This window comes from Cetorhinus maximus, chromosome 20 (genome assembly GCF_964194155.1).
Source record: "Cetorhinus maximus chromosome 20, sCetMax3.hap1.1, whole genome shotgun sequence".
Classification (NCBI taxonomy): Eukaryota; Metazoa; Chordata; class Chondrichthyes; order Lamniformes; family Cetorhinidae; genus Cetorhinus; species Cetorhinus maximus.
Genome location: NC_135898.1, coordinates 47957099 through 47979591, shown reverse-complemented (window position 1 = coordinate 47979591; position 22493 = coordinate 47957099). Strand labels below are relative to the sequence as shown.

The 22493-nt window shown below is 43.9% G+C and overlaps 1 protein-coding gene across 1 annotated transcript in view; it reads left to right on the top strand.

Annotated features, from left to right (window-relative positions):
- Positions 1-5694: 5694 nt before the first annotated feature.
- Positions 5695-22493, top strand: part of lgi1b (leucine-rich, glioma inactivated 1b) — a 32760-nt gene continuing 15961 nt past the window's right edge. The window contains exons 1-4 of the mRNA XM_078566024.1: positions 5695-6169; positions 6547-6618; positions 11134-11205; positions 11297-11368. Of these exons, the coding sequence (XP_078422150.1) occupies positions 5976-6169; positions 6547-6618; positions 11134-11205; positions 11297-11368 (410 nt within the window). The 5' untranslated portion in view covers positions 5695-5975. The remainder of the gene's footprint in view (positions 6170-6546; positions 6619-11133; positions 11206-11296; positions 11369-22493) is intronic.

The following is a 22493-nucleotide window of genomic DNA, read 5'->3' as shown; positions in this document are numbered from 1 at the left end:
GGGGAGCGCGCGCGCGGCGCGTTCGGCGGGTGGTGAGGCAGGAGCGCGCGCGCGGCGGGTGATGAAGCAGGAGCGCGCGTGCGGCGGGTGGTGAGGCAGGAGCGCGCGCGCGCGGCGAGTGATGTAGCAGGAGCGCGCGTGCGGCGGGTGGTGAGGCAGGAGCGCGCGTGCGGCGGCGGGGGGACCCGGTGTCGCGGGAGCGCGCCGATGTTTAGAGTTCCAGGAGAGACTTTAATGGGAAAGCTGACTTTTGGTCTGTATTTTACCATCCGGATACCCCCCGTCCCATTCCCCTGGCTGTTCCAGAACTGGAGAGGTGACAATCCTGGACCACACAATAACAACTTGTGTTTACACAGGCTATCAGGGCCCCACCATGCCGGCTTTTATGTTCCAATCGAGCTGCTTTCTGTCTTTCTTCATTTAATTCGATCGAATTAACTCCTTTCTATTCTCTCCTCTCGCACATGCTTGTCCAACTCCCCCTAAAATGCGTCAAAACATCCTAAGTCGCTCCACATCAGATACACAACTCTCAGTGTTGAAGGGTTTGTCTACATCATGGCTATGGTATAGGTGGTCAATGGCAGAATGTCCCAACTGTAATTCATGGTCCATTTCAGCCCCCCAAGTCCTCGGAAACAGGCTGATGAAAGCTGGTATTTCTCCCTCATTTAATTTGCCCAGTTTGAATTTCATGTTTGGAAACAGTTGTGACTAATGATGTTGCCTGATTAATTGATAAATGCTATGTCAGAATGCAACTTCTGTTAGTTGCAGCAGTTTAGGTTCTAAGCAAATTAACAGGAACATTGATCTAAACTCGATGATTTATGAAGCACAGTGATGCACATCCAAGGGGCACATGGTGATCAAAAGCTTCGACACGTCTGCTATGAGATTGTAATTGAATGGCCTTTAGGAGAAGACAGATGACAGGGGTAATTCTTTATTTCGGATGGATGAGTTGTTCACCCTCTTCCTCGTGAAAATAATCCAGACGTGTCTCAATTCATTAGAATAGTGGATATTCCATGACCTTGGGTGCCTTAAGTAAGAGAATGTGCTGTTTTATAAGGGCAGATATGTATATCAGGGCTTCCCAAACTGGGAGTCGTGATCAATGGTGGGATTTCGAGACGAGATTTTGGGTCGCAAGCTCCAAGGCAACATTGGCTGCCATAGAATTTGGACTAAGTGCCAACAGTTGCAAGCCCCTTTAAACCCTCTGAGTTTTTTTCTAATGGTGGGTGACCTGACGGACAGATCTTTGAGGCCTAATTCCGCTGCAAAAAGATGGCTGTGAAAGGGTAGGTTTTTTTTTAAGAAACCCTGCAGTTTAAACACTTCATGTTCAATCTGCCATGCTCAATCTCACCCCCACCGCCCCACTCAGCAGCTGAAGCAGCCACGCCCTCGCCACTCATCCCCACCCCCCTCTCAACAACTCTCATACCCCCAAATTTTCACTCTGGAGCCATGTGATGTCCGGGGCATTAAAGTGGGATCACACTGGGAACAAGTTTGGGAAGCACTGCAGTATATCATGTAACAATGACAACTTACATTTACACAGTGCCTTTAATGTAAGGCTAACAACCCAAGCTGCTTAAAAGTTGGCAAGGGCAGTATTTGTTGCCCGTCTCTAAATGACCTTGAGAAGGTGGTGGTGTTCCCATTTGTCTGCTGCCCTTGTCCTTCTGAGTGGTTGAGGTTGTGGATTTGGAAGGCTGTTGAAGGAGCCTTGGTGAGTTGCTCCACTACATCTCGTATTTGATATACACTGCAGCCACCGTGCATCGGAGGGAGTGGAGGGAGTGTCGATCAGGGCTGCTTTGTCTTGGATGGTGTCGAACTTCTTGAGTATTGTTGGGGGCTGCACTCATCCAGCTAAGTGGAGAGTATTTGTAGATAATGGACAGGCTTTGAGGAGTGAGGAGGTGGGTTACTTGCCTCAGAATTCCCAGCCTCTGACCTGCTCTTAAAGCCACAGTATTTACATGGCTGGTCCAGTTCAGTGTCTGGTTAATGGTAACCCCCAGGATGTTGATAGTGGGGGATTCAGTGATGGTAATGCCATTGAATGTCAAAGGGGATGGTTAGATTCTTTCTTGTTGGAGATGGTCATTGCCTGGCACTTGTGTGTCGTGAATGTTACTTGTCACTTTTCAGCCCAAGCCTAAATGTTGTCCAGGTCATGCTGCATATTAACATGGACTTCTTCAGTATCTGAGGAGTTGCGAATGGCACCGAATATTGTGCAATCATCAGCAAACATCCACACTTCTGACCTTATTGCGAGGTAAAGGTCATTGATGAAGCAGCTGAAGATGGTTGGGCCTACAGAAGACACCAAATATATTTTTACTCTGAAAACTATTCTCAGATTTTGCTGTTAATTTCACAACACTGTCAAGGGGATTAAGGGCCTAGGATACTACCCTGAGGAACTCCTGCAGTAATGTCCTGGGACTGAGAAGATTGGCCTCCAACAACCACAAACCATCTTTCTTTGTGTTAGGTATGAGTCCAACCACTGGCAAGTTTTCCCTCTGATTCCTATTGACTTCAGTTTTGCTAGGGCTCCTTGATGCCACACTCAGTCAAATGCTGCCTTGAAGTCAAGGTGCACCTTATAAATCTCTGAGAAACTTAAGAAAAATGGATACTGATGCTGTGTAAATATACCTACCAGTCATTGCTACCTGGAAATGGTAGCAGTAATATGTCTTAAAGGGGCTGGAGTTTATCCACAGACTGATGAACTGCACCATCTTTAGGAAGATTACCAAACAACATCTGACACCTACAGGAAATTACCAAAGTCACCAAATGCCTTGTTCTCCTGACAGTCTGGTACATTATACAACAAGGCCAGTGATCCCTTTTGCAATTGACCAATGACAGCAATGTAGAAACAATGCAACCCTGCAGATCTGCTGGCTTACAAGAGCTCAGTGGCTTAACAGTTGTATGCATGTTGTCATTTGGGTTACTGCTTTATGCACATCAAAAGAAATTTTATTGTCTGTATAGCTGGTGTTGGATCAGCTGAAGACAGTAATGCTGAATGCCCACTTTACACTTTGCTTCATATCTCAAACTTATTTGCAAGGGAAGAAAATCTTAAAGGAAGGTCAAAAGAATCTTCAGCAGCCATGGCTCGTGGTAGCTATAGAATAAGGTTGTCCAACGTACCTTTCTGTGGTTGCATTTTAATTTTTTTCACACTCAAGGGGCTGATAAGCAATTTTCTGTAAGATAAAGTTTGGCTCAACATTAAGCATGAATAAAAAAACCCAATGTCAATTGATAATTAAGAAAAAAAATTAATAAAAATGACAATTAAAAGGTGCCAAGCAGCAGAGCTAACTAATAAAACCTTTTTTTGCCTTATTATTTAAGAAGCAGAGCTAGAGAGACAGACTAGGCCCCAAGTCCTGGTCACCAGGGAAGGGTTAGGGACTGGAGCTGAGCTAAGGAGTTGGGTTTAACTAACAGTGACCTTGCGTTTGTCTCTGGTGGTACACACTGAGCTGGCTTCAGCAGAATTCGTACGAAAGTGGGAGTCAGAAGATGGTTGTCTTTAAGCCTAGGTTTTCCTCCTCTCCCAGTCTACTTTGTGGAAAGGTTTTTGGGGATAAAGTAGGAGGAGGGGAAGGGTGTGCGTGTGTCCAGTTCACTCCCAGTTGCAGGGATCTCACTTTCACGCAGACTCTCACATGCACAATCACTCAGGCTCACTCACTCCCCGCCTGGGCCTGCGCGGTTTGGAAATTTTACCGCCGAGGCAGAATTCAAGATTGCTATGAAGGTGTCGAGACCCGTTTCCTCTCCTCTGAGACTCTAGCTGCCCCAGGCGGGTGTTGTTGCTGCAACTGCTGTTCCTCATGGCCTCCCTGCCTAGCTCCACCATCTTGATCCCTGATTTCCTTTAATGGGCTGGTATCAGCATGGAAAGACAAGAGAGAGAGAGCGTGACCAAAGGTGAAGAGAGAATGCACCATGGCTACTCACCTTCACACTGCCCCTCCAATCGCAGACTGTTTCTGTTCCACATTTGCTGCTGATAGGCTTATGGGTGAGCTTATTAGCACCAAATGTGGGAGAGAACTGGCCTGTGATTGGTGGAACAGCTCCTTGTAGATCTTTCATTTACACTTTGAACAACGAGTGCGCGAGCTGGATAGAGAGACATGGTGGGCCGGATTGTGGCCTGTGGGCCGTATGTTGAACAATCCTATAATAGAATGACCATAAACTGAAGCAAAACACAGGTACAATAAGTATCATTCTGTAATTAGGATCAGCTTATATTTTGGTTGCTGCTCTATCTGGCTTGGATATGTTGATACTAAGTCTTTAGCTATTTCTGTACCATTCATGGAACATGTGTGCCATTTATTTTCCTTTCCTCTGTGTAACAATTAAATTTCATACAACATTATCCTGCCCAAATAATTTTATAGTTTCTGAACTGCCTTTTCCGACATCCTTGCCCAATGTTTCAGTTCATGAGAACTATTGCTTTTTCTGTATTCTTGCCTTATCTGTTCTCCAGGCATGGAAAATGACCTTTTGCTTATTCACTGAAAACTGTAAAGTTGTAAGTGAAACACTTTTGCAACTTTCAAAAATCAAAAATAATTGTCAGTTAATCCCTCCATTGCAGCAGCAATCTTCAAATTATTGTTTCTTTGGAGGTTTTTTGCAAATTACATTTCAAATAGTTTAGGAGTGTTAATGTAGAGTTTTACAAAGCTACCCTTTATCAGCATGCATTGAGGGCAATGGTTACCAAAATCATCTGTACATAATGGACCTATAGAAGATACCAAATATATGTTTATTCTGAAAACTACTCTCAGATTTTTCTGTTAATTTCAAAACACTGCCAAGGGGATGATGTGTAATTACACTTAAAAGCAAATAAATTAATAGCATCTGTGTAAGGGAGTTTTCCCTTTTTGGGATGTAGTTCAGTCATATGATTCCCCTATGAGACTGTTAGGTATTAGCAGTTGAAAATACCCTATTCACATCAGCCAGGTCCATGTTTCAGCAACTGAACTTGGTGACAAAACAGTAATCTGGCAATGTTTATTATTCCCTTGTTTGTGAAAATGTTAGTGGATTTTTTAGATCATAAAGCAATAGGCGGAGTTGCTGATGAAGATAAACATTCTGTTTGTTATTGCCAATTCAGTGTAGGTTTATGCAATTTGAGTCCAGTAACCTTGACTTGTATATGGTCAGCCATGATTGAATAATTTCTAAAGTAGTTCACTGCATCTACTCTCATTTGGTTGCTGACTGAGCTGTAAATTGTGGTAGAAAATAATAAATGATCAGGGTAGTAGGGAACTGTCGTACATTTTGTGATCAGGCTTCCCATTTGACCAGTCCGTTCAATAGACCACACTAAAATAAATTTACAGGAAACAACGACTTTTTTAAAATAAACCTGAAAGTTTAGAAATAAGAAAAATGTGATTTTATTGTGTTTGAGGAGATCCAAAAGAATAAATCACATTCAGACTTGTATATTTTATTTTTCCATTGTACCTTCCAAGTTTTCAAACCAGCTTGAAGTTTTCAGTTGCAATTTCTGTGATCCATTCCAGAGTTTTGAACTGACACAAATACTGGGGGTGGTTCTGGATACTTACATTGGTTGAGATAAGGGCTATTTTTTTTTTGCATGTTCACATAACTGGTTTTATATGCAAGGAATTGTGAATAGAACGTCCCCTGTGCTATAAGTAGAGAAAATTTCAATTGCATAAGTTGTGCATCATAATGGAGAGGGAGCTAACGGGAGCTTAATGTGTGCATAGTGCATTGTGTAACTACTGCAGATTGATCAAAACATTCAAAGGAAGAGTTGCTTTGCCAGAAAGCAAGAAATAGAAAACATCAAGAACTGTTTATGTTCAGGAATATTTGGCAGAGTCGTTGTGCTGAGTGGATTCATAATGGAAAGTGCTAGTAAATCTGCAGTAAGATTCACTTTCTTATTATGGATACTGAGCCTCCTTTTTTTTAAAATGGGTGCAAGAAGACCTAGACCGGTGAAATGCCCTGAAAGTTGTATATGTACTGAAGAAACCGCCCAGTGTGACAACAGAAAATTGATTCCTCAGAGTTTTCCCCCTGAAATAATTCATTTGTAAGTATTACATCTCCAGAACTGCATTAATTTTGTTATAAACTGAGTGTAATGAAACTTATCCGTATGTACATATGTATCTATACATGTAACTAACATTTAGTAAGTGGAGATTCCCTGGTGTTTGGTTTGGTTTGTATGTGCAATAAATAGTAAATGTACTGATAGCTGCTTTCTTTGGAAAGGAATATGTACAATTAGAGTTGAGTTATTTTAAATCAATGAAAGAACAGACATTTAATTGAAATTTCCAAACTCTACTTTATTTGATACTGTGTGCAATTTTGTTTTAGATTTATGATGCTCCAGTGCAGTGAGATTTACTAGTTGCAGCAAGTATCTGTTTGTTCTGATTTATGAGTTCATTTTGTTTTTAGGTCATTCATGAAGTCCGGTTTCAGTGAAATTCCAGAAAGAAGTTTTGTGAACATAAAGTTCCTCCAGCTTCTGTGAGATTGATTCTTAAGTTGCATTTTTTGGTATCATTCTGAAGTGGATCTATGTGCTCTTTGAGAATAAGAATGAATTATCTGGTAATGGTTCAGCATTGCTGCACCTATAGTTACTAATGCTTCAGACTGGGGCTAGTTTATCCTACCTTTGCCAATCAGTTTACTCAGGGTCTTATAATGCTGCTGAGTGCTTTGCTGCCAGCACTACGCAGATTCTACATGACCCACTAGATAATGTGAGGTTAGCGCATTACTTTATTGTCACTCAGTACCATTCTCGTGATATACTGGGAATGCCAGAGATGTGATATTAGGCAGTAGAGGCCAGTGAATGGTTACTTGCTGCCTGTTGTATGTGGGGTACTTTCCCAGTGTGAAGGAGAAGGGTACTAGGCATGATTGTCTTTTTGTTGTCGGGAGGGGACAGACCAATAGGTAGGGTTTCAAGGGAGGACACAAGCATAGAGGCTGCAACTTAGGTGCAGCAATCAAGAATCAAGTTATGGGGTAGCTCTTAATATTCCAGAAAGATAGTTGATGAAGGATAGAATTGGAGCCTACCTTTACAAATATTTATAAGCATTTATTTAGAGTTATGTACAATCATACAGATCTTAACCCAACAACCACAATTTCAGCCTGTGTCTATTTATAGGGGCACAGTGAGTCTAGTTAACACCCACAGCCTACAAACATTTAATATGCAATTAACAGATTCCCTTCCCTCTCTTTAAATGAAAATAGAGTTTATATGTACAACCAAAATTTCAAAACAAATTAAATCAAAAACCTCCATATTCTGTACAAAACTTTACATTGCGAGCATCCGTCCTCTAGGACCCTTAACAATTTGTTGGTACAAGAATTTCTTTTTGTTTAACAATCAGACAGTTGATGACTTACATCTGCCCTTTTTCGACATTTATTTTCTCTCCAGCATTTGTTTCAAGCCAGCAAGGTCAACCTGTAACATTTCTCACTCACTTTTCGTACAGTGTACATTATCCCACAATGAACCAGTATCTACAAAACATTCAAGAAGTACACCCATTGTACAGAATTTCACTTAATTTTTTTGACAAATAGAATCCCATATCCATTGTCTCCATAATAGCCAGTGTTAGAGCACGCTCTAAATAGGATTATTGATTTAAAGTTATTCCAGAGAAACTCCACTTAAAATCTAAATTGATATATTTAAAAACCTCACAAGCCTGAATCCCAATTTTAAATTCTACTCTAATCTTATTAATCTTATCAAGTTCCACAGTACAATCCCATAAGAAATCGTCAACATGCATCATGGAGATGCCTGAAAGTTTTCCATTTATGATACTAATAACACATTGCTTTTCGTTGAACAGAGCCTATTTTCAGCAAAACAGACCATGCCAAAAAATACCACAGCTTGGAAGCATCATTCAGACCATAAAGGCATTTGTTTAGTTTCCATAGAATTTTCTTCAACATCTGCTGCCTTTTTGAGCGGCTTCAGAAACACTTCTCTCTGAAAAGTATTGCCTGCAGAAATGTGGGCTTTAAGTTGAATGGCCTACAATCCCATGACTATCTGGCCAAAAGAACTAAAAAAGATTTTCAAGATTACTTTTGTAATGGAGAGTAGGAGAATCCACTCTGACACCTGTGCCATTTAGTTGCTCTTTAAAATCCTTAGGATCTCGCTTTAAAAACAAAGATTTAAATTTATATAGCGCTTTTCATGACCAAAGTGTATCAAAGCACTCTTCAGCCAATGAAGTACTTTTTGAAATGTAGTCACTATTGTAATGCTTTAGTCTCAGAAATCCCATCTACAGGGATTTTTTCAGTACAAATCTATCTATTTGACAAAACTGGTTGACCCTTATATGGTACTTCAGAATAAACTCCAAACTCTCCCCAATTATTTAATTCCCTCTGTTTTGCCTGTCTTATTATTTATTACTAGAACTTCACGATCGTGAGGACTTCTGCTTCTAGTTCTGTTTGGAGACTGTTCTGTGGTCTTTATTTCATTGTCTGAGCCATTCAACATACTGCCTCTACTTACAATTTTATACCTGTCAGGACTACTAACAAGAGATCTCCCCCTCGCACTAGTGGAGGTCCTTTCTCCCATACATGATAGTTTTCTATTGCAAGAGTCACTTCAGAGTGATTATCAATCCTTGCACTATGCTTTTTTACTCTGCACTCTTTCATCCCATCCTGCCAGTCCATTGACCTTGCTTCTTGGCCTCAGTCTAAATATTCAGCCAGTATTTAAACTTGTCAGTAGCTTTTTTTGTTCGTCCCATAATTGTCGCATCTCTCCATTCACTAGACCCCTCTGGAATATATGTCACCTGAGCACTCACTCTGGGCAGTTGACCTTTGTGTGTGATAGCTCTGTTAAGAGTGCCATGATTACCCGCATCATCACTCTCCAGCCCTTGATCTACCATATTCTGTTCCTCAGGACCTACATCGCAAAACACGTGAGCATTTAACACATCATCTTTCTTGCAGGTTTCATCCATAAACTCTGGTAGAAGGTCCAGACCTTCATCATTATCCAACTTATGAGTATCCATCTCACAAAATACTTTACTTTTGAATTTGCTTTTGGCAACAACATCAAGGCTATACCTCGTTTCCTCTTTAGAAGAACATAACTTATGTTCATAGATCAGTTTTATGCTTCCACTAGTCATATGGTTCAGACTCTTGAGAACATCAGAGGATAATCACACCCTCTCAATTTACACTTGTTTTCTGCTGTTTTCCACAATGTCCCCTAGGATTTTAGTTTTTTGTTTGAAAATTCCTTTTTTTTTGAGTTTCCAACTGTCATCTTTAAGCAATCATTCTTTGTTATAATGTTCATATTCCAGGAAGCCAGTTGGTGAATGTTAGAACTGAAGCCAACCTATATGCACTTTTATAAACATTTATTTACAGATTTACACATTACAATCATACACCTCCTAACCCCACCCCCACCAGTTCAAGTAGATGTCTATTTATAAGAGCACAAAGTGAATCCCAAGTTAGTGCCCACTACCTGCATACAGTCAGATATAATTAATATACTATTAATAGAAGGTGCACAATTTTAGTGCACAGGGTCTAATGAACACAGTGTACACCTTATACCCTGGCTCCTGTCTTCCTTTTCACTTTCTGGCTTCACTGGGGCCACAGTGGTCTCACATCTCTATTCAAGAATCTTTTGACCGGTGAGAATTAACATGTTTGAGCATGCCAGGTGTCTTCCGTTCTATATCAGTCCTTGTGTGTTTATATGGAATTATACAAAAGTAGCATTAATTTGTTGTTTTCCTAAAATGTAGATTGTAACAGCATTCAAAACATAGAATATATGGCACAGAAACAGGCCATTCGGCCCAACCTGTCTATGCCGGTGTTTATGCCCCATTTGCACCTCCTGCCATCTTTTCTCTTATAAGGACTATGTAAGCTTTTCTTTTACAGATTTCCTTTTGTTCACCCTTCCTTATATCTCCCTCTTTAGATCGGCATCTGTTTTTCTTTTCTTACTGCTCTGTAAAATGCCTTGGGATATTTTCCTACATTAAACGTGCTATATAAATGCCAGCTGTTTGAAATACAGTACTTCACAAGTAATTACATTGAGCCTATCTTGGTATGAAAAGCAATGTTTTAACATTAATGTTATCTAAATTTCAGTTACTGTAATGAACCCATCTAATCAAGCCATTAAAATTAATTTGTAATCAACACAGCTCATTTATTTAAGATACTGTTTATTCAGTTGTTATGGGGCTTCTTAAGACTTGTGGATCTGATCATCAGTAGAGTTCATTTAAAGTCAATTCTACTGGTGTCAAATAATTGTTAACATCAAATAGTTTGGATACTCCAATCTACTTATAACATTTTGAGCAGAGTGATGTCGTTTTTGCATAAAGAATTACATAAAGCTACAATTTCTGGAAACGAGTCATTATCAAAGCAGACATTGCATAGTATAAGTGTACGATGGGCTTGGTGATGCTGAATTTTCAGATGGAAAGCCACAGAGCAGTAACAGATGCTAATTTAGGCCCCACTCCACTCATTTGTTGATCTGATCTGCATGAATAAGCAAGAGATGCCTAGCAGGTGTGAGGGGATGGTTATACCTGGGTGGTCCTTACTTGGCTTCACTGATCTGGAAATAGGCCACATGCCTATTTGCTGCAGAGGCGTTAGGCTCAGTCAATAAAGAATATGCTGGGTTGGGGGAAGAATCACAAAACTGGGAGAAATGTAATCAATATACTACCATCAAAATGGTGTACAAGTGCATAACAGTTTTTTAGGCTGTATAGGTTTTGGTCAGGAAGCACAAATTTACCGTCATGTTTCATATGATACACTTTTTTTGTCAACTTTAAATTCTTCTTGGTGTAGCTTTGAAATAGGAATAGTTTATTGGTTATGAATAATATTAAGCTTAAAATTATGTATGGTTTTATAAACTTTAATCAGCTATTAATTTTTTGACAGTTTGTTTACTTCAAACACATTTTATTCGATTGCTGATGATGCATTCAAGGGTCTGAATCACCTGAAATATCTGTAAGTAAATGTTCCTACTGGAATGAAAATTAAGCACATTAGCGTGATTTTTGTAATAATCAATATGGTATAACACTTAATATTTCTCCAGTTTTATAGAGAACAATAAAATCCAGTCCATTTCAAGGCACGCTTTCCGAGGCCTCAGGGCACTTACTCATTTGTAAGTATGTTGCTGTTATTTAATTAGTAAATGTCCAAATAACCTTGGTTCTAATATTTAAAATGAATACAAAATCATTGAAGTCACTAGATTAATGTTTCACCTTTATTTAATATTTTACATTAAATTATTTATTTATATTGTGAGAATTTGCCAAATAGTCCCAGCCTTTCACTGAATGATCTGGAAATACATAATTATACTAATTGATTTCTTAAATCTAAAGTATCAGCATATAATTTACTACAGCAGGTATTCAAGTGGTGAACTGCCTTGCCCAGATCGATCAATTTTCTGCTTTTAATGCTGCTGAGTTCAGGAAAAGAGAATTCATTATTGGATTAAGGGGCCCTAAATCCAGTTTTATTATCTTTGAACAGGGTAGCCTTATTTACTCGGAATAGCTCATTTACAACAGAGGTCTATTGGCATTTGGTGAATGGCAAAGCAAGAGCCACGAAATGATACTTGGCACACATGGGCAGTCAACATTGGAAAAATAAAATTAACCATAGATTTCAAAATTAGCAATAAAATTATCACCTTTCTAGCAGTCGCCATCCCTAGGTGTCATAGGCAGATGGCCCTAAAATTAGGCAGTAGGTTTGCTTTAGCTCTAAATAAGAAGTCCAATGGGAGTAATCCATTTAAGTGAGACAAGTGAAGCAAAATGTGAAGGAAAAAGTGTTGTGTGCTACTTTATAAGGATCAATGCAGGATGAAGTAGGGTAGAAGCATCCCAAAACTTCAGGCAAAGTATAATGCAGGAGAACAGGTTTTACAGTTGGTGTCAAAAGTTGTTTGCATCTGCGTGCTGTTTCCAGTAGGCAAATGGTCTGCAAGTTTGGTTTAGAAAACTGACCCACCCACTAACCCCCCCAACCCCCATCACCTCACAACCAGATGGTGAAGTTGAAAATTGCCCAACTATGATATAGATAGCTCTTTGGTAGCATGATTCTTTTGCTGGCCACTGAAATGGATTAGGTATGTAGCATATGGCCAGTCACTATAGACAGAATTTTATGTTTGTTGGGTGGGCGGGCCCGACCCAATCGGCGGCGGGCGCATAGCCGATCTCCGCCAGCAAAACGGGCCACGCCGCCATATTGCACGGGCAAGCCAATTAAGGCCCGCCCAGCGGGTTTCAGACTCCCGTGTGGAGCGGGAAATTCAAATGTGCAGCAGGCGTGTACAGACCGCAGGTTCCAATGGGGAACCAGCAGTCTGTATAAAGAAAGGCCAGGCAGCATCCTTTAGGCAGTTCACCATGGCCAGCAACCGGGCTCCAGAGGAGGTCAGGGCAGAGGAGGAGGGGGACAGGCTGCAGGGTAGGCCAGCGGGGGGCCAATGTGCCCCTCGGTTCTCCGATGCCTGCCTTGCTGCACTCCTCGAAGAGGTGTCAAATCGTCGGGAGGTGTTGTTTCCCAAGATTGGGAGGAGGAGGGCCCCCCACATGACCAGGCAGTCGTGGCAGGAGGTGGTGGAGGCAGTAAGCTCTCAAGATGCTATGCGGCGCACAGGAACCCAGTGCTGCAAACGCTTCAATGATTTGTTGCGCTCTGGAAGGGTGAGTACCATGTCGGCCTTGGCCATTTATCCCAGCAGACAGCCTTAGCCTTTGAGGCCCCCCCCCACCCCGCCCCACATCTTAGTGTAGTTACTGCATTGGGCATTTGGCGCACGCTGGGTGGGGAAAAGGGTACTGACCATGCTTACATCAGCTTTAGCGGTTGAGGAGAAGATGGGTTCTCCCCGCAGCATATGTTGGTGTTTGTCGCATTTGTGTAGTCTGGGGGCAACCTGCAGGGGAAGCAGCTAGACACATACTCAGAACTCCAACACATGTCATATTGATGGTGATGAGATGGTGGAAGGGGAGCCTCAAGGTGTCATGGCCAAGAGCCATCTGCTAGCATCGGCGCCACACCTAGTTGTGCCTCCTTGCCATGGGCTCTAAGACCCCGTGTGTTATTCAAAGTGATGGACGCCAAATGTGTCCAAGGTGTCCGTTGGGGGAGGGAGTTGGGAGCAGCCGTACTATCTTCTGGTGACTGATCACCAGTAGTGTGGACAGGAGCCGCTGGAGGCCTCAGATGGGCCACTGTGGTTGGGGTGCAGCGTGCGCGTGCAGAGTACATGAGCGATCAGCCCCAATAAATGCTCTTCTCTGTTCTGCAGGCAAAAACAGAGCACAATAGCTGGGAGCGTTTGCGGACTGGTGGCGGGCACGCTGTGCTGCAGCACGTAACCACATATGAGGAGCAGGCCAAGGAGCTGTGGAGAAGGCAGGCGGCCAGGTCAGCAGGTGTCGGCGAGGCTGGGGTGCAGCGGCCAGGTATTTGAGGGCCACAGTCCCATCCACTCTGTCTCCCCACCATCCAAAAGCACTGATGGTTGCTGCAATCATTAATGCTGCAACACTGCTCATTCACAGACTGATACAGTCAGACGTGTGGGTCACACACAAAGGTCCCTCGGCCCCTTGAGGATGCGCATCTCTAGCACCTTCCAAAGTCACCTTATCCCATTTGTGACCACTATCCCCATGGCCTAACATGCCATGGCATCGCTGCTGCACATCCAAAGACTTATTGCATCTTAGGAGGGTTTGTACCTCCACCACCCTTTCAGCCAGTGCACCCCACATTACTCTGCCCAAAAGATCCTCAGCACCTCACCTGTCAACCTCATGGCACTCAACTTAACTAAATGCCACCACGTGAGTCATCCCTGCACGAAGGGGAAATGTTGCTTTGTGTCCACCCGTTCTATGCCCCTCATAATGGTATGAAGGTCAATAATGTGACCCGTCAATCTCCTGTGCTCCACAGCAAATGTCGCAAGTGTATGCAATGTTTCCTCATAACACCAGCTCTCCAGGCCAGCATGCATCCAGGTCAGGAACCTCTGCACTCTCCCCACTCCGATGCCATCCCTCCCATGAAGCGCCGGTCACAATTGAACGCAGAAGTGTCGATGTGGCCTTGACAGCGTTTTCTGCACTTGCAACATGACCTCCCTTCTCCTACATTCTATTCCTCGGCTAATAAGGGCAAGTCTGGCTTTGACCTTGTTAAACGCCTTATGTTCCTGTTCTGCTACCTTAATGGGTCTACCCAGCAAGGTCCCTGTAATCGTCGTGACTTCCCACGGTCCTACCATACTCATGTATTCCCGTACCTTGTTTGTCTTGCCCAAGTGCTTAACCGCACACTTATCCACATAACATTCCATGTGGCATTCTTTAGGCCATCTGACCAGTCTGTCTATATGCGCGTGTAATGTTTGGGCCTCCTCTTGACTATTTACCACCACACCAATGTTCGTCTCCTTAGGTTCTTGAAGGTTGAGTGCATTTTGAGCCTGGGGAAAAAGGGATGAACGGTGTTACTGACTGAATGCTAACTGATGCACTGTCCTTGTTGTCAATTTCAGTATCACCACCACATGGCCGTCAGGAACAAGTCCAGAGCCCCCCATCACACCTAAGGGGCATCACTTGCAACTTGCGTCACATCATTTCAGCCAGCCAGGCACCAGCGCAGCGACTACCACATTGGTGGGGATTATGACGTCAGCTAATATCCCAGGGCACAGTGGAGAGGGCACTTCACAATCGCTGGAGGAGATGGCAGGGACAGAGAGTGCCAATGGCGCCAGCAGCTGGAGGACTGCAGGGGACCAGGCACATGCTGAGTCGGGCAGTGATGACGTGCCTCTGGAGATATCAGCCATGCAGCAGCTGCAGGACAAGCGGCAGGGTGCGCAGGAGCATCTGGCAGGGTTGCATGAGGGTGTGCTTCACTTGGTCTCTGTCATGGAGGAATCCAGGCAGAGTGTCAGTGATGGCATGAACCTCAGGACAGAGCTTCAGGCTTCCTCCATTGAGAGATTGGCGACTCTCATGGAGAGGGGCTTCCAACAGATTGAGAATCATCTGATTGGGTTACGCTTGGACCTGCAAGCCCTCACAACGTTAATGGCCACAGGTGGTCAGTCGCAATGTGGGAGATGTTCTGGGCACCAAGTGTCCCAGCTCGGCGCCCATCATCTGCAGTGAGCAGGGAGGTCCAATGTGACCTCACGTCGGTGCAGCAGCTGCGAGCTCCTCTCAGGGCGCTCCGGATGAGGGCAGCAGCTCCTCCGCCCCTCTGCCAGTGACCGTTGCATCCATTGAGGCTGCGACAACTGGGGAGGTGCCAGTCCTGGAACTGGCCACTCCCTCCCAGGCGGGGCCAGCACAGGCTCCACCGGCTAGTGGACGGCCGCCAAGGTCATTGAGGCTAACAGGACAGCAGAGTCAGCAGGCTGTCTCAGAAGCCACTCCGAGCAATGGGGCAGCACCAAGATGTAGCTCCCGCAAATGTAAGCATAAGGCACATGAGGCACTCCACGGGTATGTCACTGGTGATTTTGTGATGGCCCTAGATTAGGGAATGTTTCATTATCTGCGTCAGAGCGACGTTTGTTGTTTATTTTGGTGGCAATAAAGTCCACATTTCTGACCATGGCTGAGGGTGTTTCCTTTGTGCTGCATTTGTGTTTCACAGACATATCATGAGTGTTTCAGTGGACATTGATGTTTCTGTACTAAGCCCTTAGTTGCAGCTGATGAGGTGGAAGATGTAGCACCTAAGTGCCACGTGTGGAAGCGCCAGGCAATGCTGATCCTGCAGATACATGTGTGTGGAGCTAGCTGAAGGTTCGTTGGATTAAAGTGTCCCAGATGTTCCTGCCTCCTTGGTGTAGTAGCGGGTCGGCGTGCTGCCCCTCATCATTGCCCTGTGCTTCCTCATCCTCTGAGCCACTGCTGGATTCATCATGTGCAGCCTCATCCACTGCATCAAGGTCTTCATCGTCAACTGCATCCCCCCCTTTCCAGCGCAAGATTGTACAGAGCACCGCATGCTATCACTATCACAGAGACGCAATCTAGGAGTGCGCCCCCTGAGTGGTCCAAGCAATGGAAGCGCATCTTGAGAAGACCGATGGCTCTCTCCGCCACAGCCCTTTGGTGCCGTGGCTCCTATTATAGCGCTGCTCAGCTTCTGTTCTTGGATGGCGGAGAGGCGTCATGAGCCACCTTCTGAGGGGATAGCCCTTGTCACCCAGCAGCCATCCAAACAGCCGAGCTGGAGCACTGAAGAGCCCCGGCACCTGGGAGTGTCTGAGGATGTAGGCGTCGTGGGAGCTGCCTGGGTACCTTGCACAAACTTGTAGAATCTGCATCCTGTGATCACACACTATCTGCACGTTCATGGAGTGGAAGCCCTTCATGTTGACGAAGGAACCGGGTTCACCTGCTGGCGCCTTGACGTGTGTACAGTCTATTGCACCCTGGACGCGGGGGAAGCCAGCAATCTCCGCAAACCCCCTGGCTTGCTGTGCCTGACTTGCCTGGCCGTAGCGGAAGTGGATGAAGGTCAATGCACGTCTGAACAGAGCGCCTGTAACCTGCTTGACACAAGTGTGGACAGCTGATTGGGAGACACCACAAAGATCACCTACCGAGCCCTGGACGGAGCCAGGCGCATAGAAGTGGAGGCCAACTGTGAGCTTCAGAGCCGCTGGCGTGGGGTATCCATCCACACAGTTAGGAGATATCTCAGGGCCAATCATCTGACAGATATAGTTCACTGTCCCCCTTGACAGTCGGAGCCTCCTTTGGCACTGCACCTCGGTCATATTGAGGTAGCTGCTTCGCCGCCTGTATACCCTGGCAGCAGGATAGTAGCATCTTCTGCGGCCCCTTCCACCTTGGACAACCTCTTCGCCCTGCACCCCTTGTACCTGCGCCTGGCCTCCCAAAGGTGGTTCCCCTGGAGGCTGATTGTCCACCCCTGGCCTTCTCCTTATTCTAGCCCTCCCTCCTCAGAGGAGCTGCCTCCAGTGGTGATGTCAGAACCCATACCCAGGCTAAATGGAGGCCTCCGGAAAGCTGCAGGCCCGAAAAAGGTTACTGTCTGCAGACTGGTGAGCTGAAGCTTCAAAGTACAGAAAAAGCTGTTGGAAATCGATCTGAACTGCTAACAATCACACAGGCAAGTTTAAAACATTTTCTGCAATAAATACTTCAGATAAAACATTAACAACACCTCTGAGCGCACATATCCCACCCATGGATGAAGTTTGTTAAAAAATCACTTACCCGCCTGCCCGTGCGCCGAGCCAAAGATCGCATGGGAGCCTCAAATTCGGCGTCGATTGCCGAGTTAAGGGCCTTAATAAGGCATTTAATTAATGGTGGGCGCACGTCGCGCTTTATAGCGCACCTGCCCACCTAAATATCGCAATGGCACGCGCTGATGTCGGGACGCTCGCCCGACGTCAGCGCGCGACATTTTAAGCGCTGACATGCAGGCTCCGCCACCTGCACGTCATACATAAAATTCTGTCCTATGATACTTCATGAACTGGCAAAGTATAACTGTCAACAATATTAGAATTATGCTTTTGAGAGTTCTAAGATTGTGTGTTTGATGCATCCTTACCCGTATCTCTTAATAACTTGGCTAGTTCAAGTGGGCATTTGCCTTAGAATAGAATTCCTTCCCAGGCGAGTTCACAAATTCACTTAATGCTATGTCAATTTTATAGGGGGAAAAATCCCGCCATGTTGTATTATGTCATTCCATTGGTCCTCATGTACCAAGTATGACCACACCCAAATTAATTTTTAAATGTGAGCCTTAATTCCTTTGAACATGAAACAAATGTTTGAGGCTTTGATGAATAGCAAAAGGGATCATTTGGAAAAGCACTTTAACTAGGCAATTAGGATAGCTGCAGAAGGAGCAAATCATTTCACTACATTTCTTTGATGAGGTTGACCTAAATGCTGATGGGCCTTTGATCCCCAGCAAAACCACTGGCGATTCTGACAAAGTTTGCATAAACTGGATGGAGCTCAGCATTGCACCACTATGGGTGCATTTTCAATGTCAGCCAAAGGAAAGTTGCCTCAAAATGTGGATAGTGACAGGTGTATGTCTCAGGAGCCGACAGGTTGCCAGGGTACCCTTGGAAGCATTTCCACATTATTCCCATCAGCCCATGTTACAAAGATGGGATTGGGGGGAGTGTCAGGTTGAGTTCCAGGCTTGTGCCCTCTCCCCCAAGCAAGGTGAATGACAAATCTGCTCATTTTCATCCAGCTAGGGATAATGAAACATCTAGACTGGGAGATCATTTGACCTTGTTTGGGCAAGTAGAAGCTTTACCCCTAAAAGGTGTAATTATAATTAATGAAATAGACATGAGGAAATCTGCCCCTGAGTGCAGTCACTCTGAAGGAACATTTCCTAAAGTCTAACTCTTTGCCTTTATGTGCAGACCCTTTAGTTGTACATTAATTTTGAATGGCCAATCCAACTGTCAGAATCTTATCTTTTCATTGTTTTAAAGACTACAGTCATATTCTCTCTATTTCTGCATTTCTCTAGCGAAAATGGTCCCATTTCATTAAGCCTATCCTGATAGCTATGACATAATATAATTTTGGTCACCATCTTCTCTATCTTCCCCAGGCTGCTTCCCCACTATGTGTAGGGACCAGAACTGGACACAGTATTCCAAGTAGCGTGTTCTTTGGTCAGTACTGTATTAGCAGTACAGCCTAAAATTATGTTTGCCTTATCTAATAGTCTTATTATGTAGCTTGTAAATCTTTAATTACTTATAAATTATGATCCTCCAGTCCCTCCTGATCCACAACCATCAGCAGGAACCCCTTCATGCTATTCAATTATATAGTTTCCTAAAACCAAGTACATAACACTGCATTTTTGCCAAATTCAAGGTCATCTGTTGCACTTGAACCCATTCCCTCCCTAAATCCTGCAGCTAACTATTGATCGGGACTGAATTCCCAACACCTGTACAAATTCCATTTTTGTCATTTGAATAGTTGTGAAAGATTCAATGAATATTCTAATCCAAATCTTCAAAAAGCCAAGAACAGCAATGGTCCTAATTTAGAGCCCTGTGGAACTCCACTCCTGATGTCCCCCACAATGGCAGCAACTCTCTCCCTGCAAGGTTGCAATCAATTACCAATGCAGCATACTCCTTGACCAGCAATACCATATTATATAATCTTTTCTAGTAGTTGTCTATGCAGCATGTTGTAAAAGCTTTCTGAAAATCATGATATGCAAAGTCTGCATGTCAGTTTGGCACAACTCTCACATCTTAACCAGAAGATCATGAGTTTAAGTCACAGACCAGAATTTGAACATATAATTTAGGCCAGTACTTCAGTGAAGTACTGAGGCAGTGCTGCACTGTCAGAGCTACCATTTCCTGGTTAAGACATTAAACCGAGTAACGTAACAGAACATTCTCCGTAATACTGCATTGGTGGCAGAAGATTACTGACAGACATTTAATATTTAGGGATCAGTTCACGAATGAAATATCCCCTGATTTCTGCCCAATCCATGCTACCCTCAACTGAGTTGTTTATATTCTGTTGGATTATTTCACAACTAACAGTTTTGTTCTATATCAGTAACATGTTCATTTCAGTAATCAAATAAATTACCTATTCATTGCAATACAGCAAAAAAAAAGTCTCAAGATTTAGACCTACAATACAAATGGGTGTACAGCCTTAAATTTAGAGTAGAAATCACAAGCTATAAATAAAGCATAAATTAGACATCAGTATCCTCTGACTCAGTACACTATAATTTTACTTCTGGAAGCTGAAATTTTGGTTTGAATACAGCCTCAACTAATGAGAATATTCTCTGCTGTGTTTGCTAAATAGGGGTGATCAACAGTGCTATCAAGCATCACTTGCTTAGCAATAATCTGCACACTGTTGCTCAGTTTGGGTTCTGCCAGGGCCACTTGGCTCCTGACCTCATTACAACTTTGGTTCAAACATGGACAAAGGAGTTGAACTCCAGAGGTGAGGTGAGAGTGACTGCCCTTGACATCAAGCATTCAGCATTTGACTGAGTGTGGCATCAGGGAGTCCCAGCAAAACTGGAGTCATTGGGAATCAGGGGAAAACTCTCCGCTAGTTGGAATCAAACCTAGCACAAGGAAGATGGTTGTGGTTGTTGGATGTCAATCATCTCAGCTCCGGGACATCACTGCAGGAGTTCCTCAGGATAGTGTCCAAGGCCCAATCATCTTCATCAATGACCTTCCTTCCAACATAAGGTCAGAAGTGGGGATGTTCGCTGATGATTGCACAATGTTAAGCACCATTAACGACTCCTCAGATACTGAAGCAGTCCATGTCCAAATGCAGCAAGACCTGGACAATATCCAGACTTGGACTGAGAAGTGGCAAGTAACATTCGTGCCACACAAGTGCCAGGCAATGAGCATTTCCAACAAGAGAGAATCTAAGCATTGCCCCTTGACATTCAGTGCATTACCATCACTGAATCCTCCACTACCAACATCCCGGGGGTTACCATTGACCAGAAAGTGAACTGTACTAGCCACATAAATACTGTGGCTACAAGAGCAGGTCAGAGGCTAGGAACCCTGCAGCGAGTAACTCATTCCTGACCCCCTAAAGCCTGTCCACCATCTACAGGGCACAAGTCAGGAATGTGATGGAATACTCTCCTCTTGCCTGGATGAGTGCAGCTCCAACTCTCAAGAAGCTTTACACTATCCAGGGCAAAGCAGCCCGCTTGATTTGCACCTCATCCACAAACATTCATTCCCTCCACCACTGACGCACAGTGGCAGCAGTGTGTACCATATACAAGATGTACTGCAGGAACTCACCAACCCTCCCTAGCCAGCTCCTTCTAAGCCCATGACCACTATCATCTAGAAGGACAAGAGCAGCAGACACCACCACCTGGAAGTTTCCCTCCAAGCCATTCATCACCCTGAATTGGAAACATATCGCCATTCCTTCACTGATCAAATTCCTGGAACTCCTTACCTAACAGCACTGTATGTGTACCTACACCACATGGACTACAGTGATTCAAGAAGGCAGCTTACCACAACATTCTTAAGGGTAATTAGGGGATGGGCAATAAATGCTGGCCTAGTCAGTGACGCCCACATCCTATGAACAAATAAAAATAAATTAAAATCTGTTGGAGCAGTGTCCGCACAGTGCTTAATGAGTATAAGGAAACAGCTGAACATTAAAATCAGCATTAAATCAAGTCAAGAGTTTTATTTTTGTGGAACATGACTCACATTGCCCTATATACTTTATAGTGTAACAATAGTACCCTCTGTGACCTGAACTGAATATTCATGTCTTTTGTAAGTGCGTTTCGTCAATCTGAGACAGGCCCTGATATGGACCGATAAGCTAAAAAGCTGCAGAACAGCAGTCTATTAAGACAATACAACTTATGTTAACATAATACAAAATGAAGAACATTCATACTTCGTCATATCGGAGGGCTATCTGACCCGAGTTAAACATGATTATTTAGAAACATAGAAAATAGGAGCAGGAGTAGGTCATCGTATCTTCGAGCCGGTTCCGCCATTCACTGTGATCATGGCTGATCCTGTATCTCAATGCCATACTCCTGCTTTCTCTCAAAACCCCTTGACAGCTTTAGAGTCCAGAAATCTATCAATTTACTTCTTAAATATATTCAGTGACTTGACTCCACAGCCTTCTGTGGTGGAGAATTCCACAGGTTCACCACCCTCTGAGTGAAGAAATCTTTCCTTATCTCAGCCCTAAATGGCCTAACCTGTATCCTGAGACTGTGACCCCTTGTTCTGGATACCCCCAGCCAGGGGAAATGTCATCCCTGCATCCAGTCTGTCCAGCCCTGTCAAAATTTTAAATGTTTCTATGAGATCCCCTCATTCTTCTAAACTACAGTGAATACAGGCCTAGTCGACCCAATCCCTCCTCATACGATAATCCTGCCATCCCAGGAATCAGATTGGTGAATCTTCACTGCACTCCCTCTATGGCAAGTGTATCCTTTCTTAAGTAAGGAGACAAAAACTGCACACAATACTCCAGGTGTGGTCTCACCAAGGCCATGTATAGCTGCAGTAAGACATCCTTGCTCCTGTACTCAAATTCCCTTGCAATGAAGCCAACATACCATTTGCCTTCTTCACTGCTTGCTGCACCTGCATACTTGCTTTCAGTGATTGGCGTAAC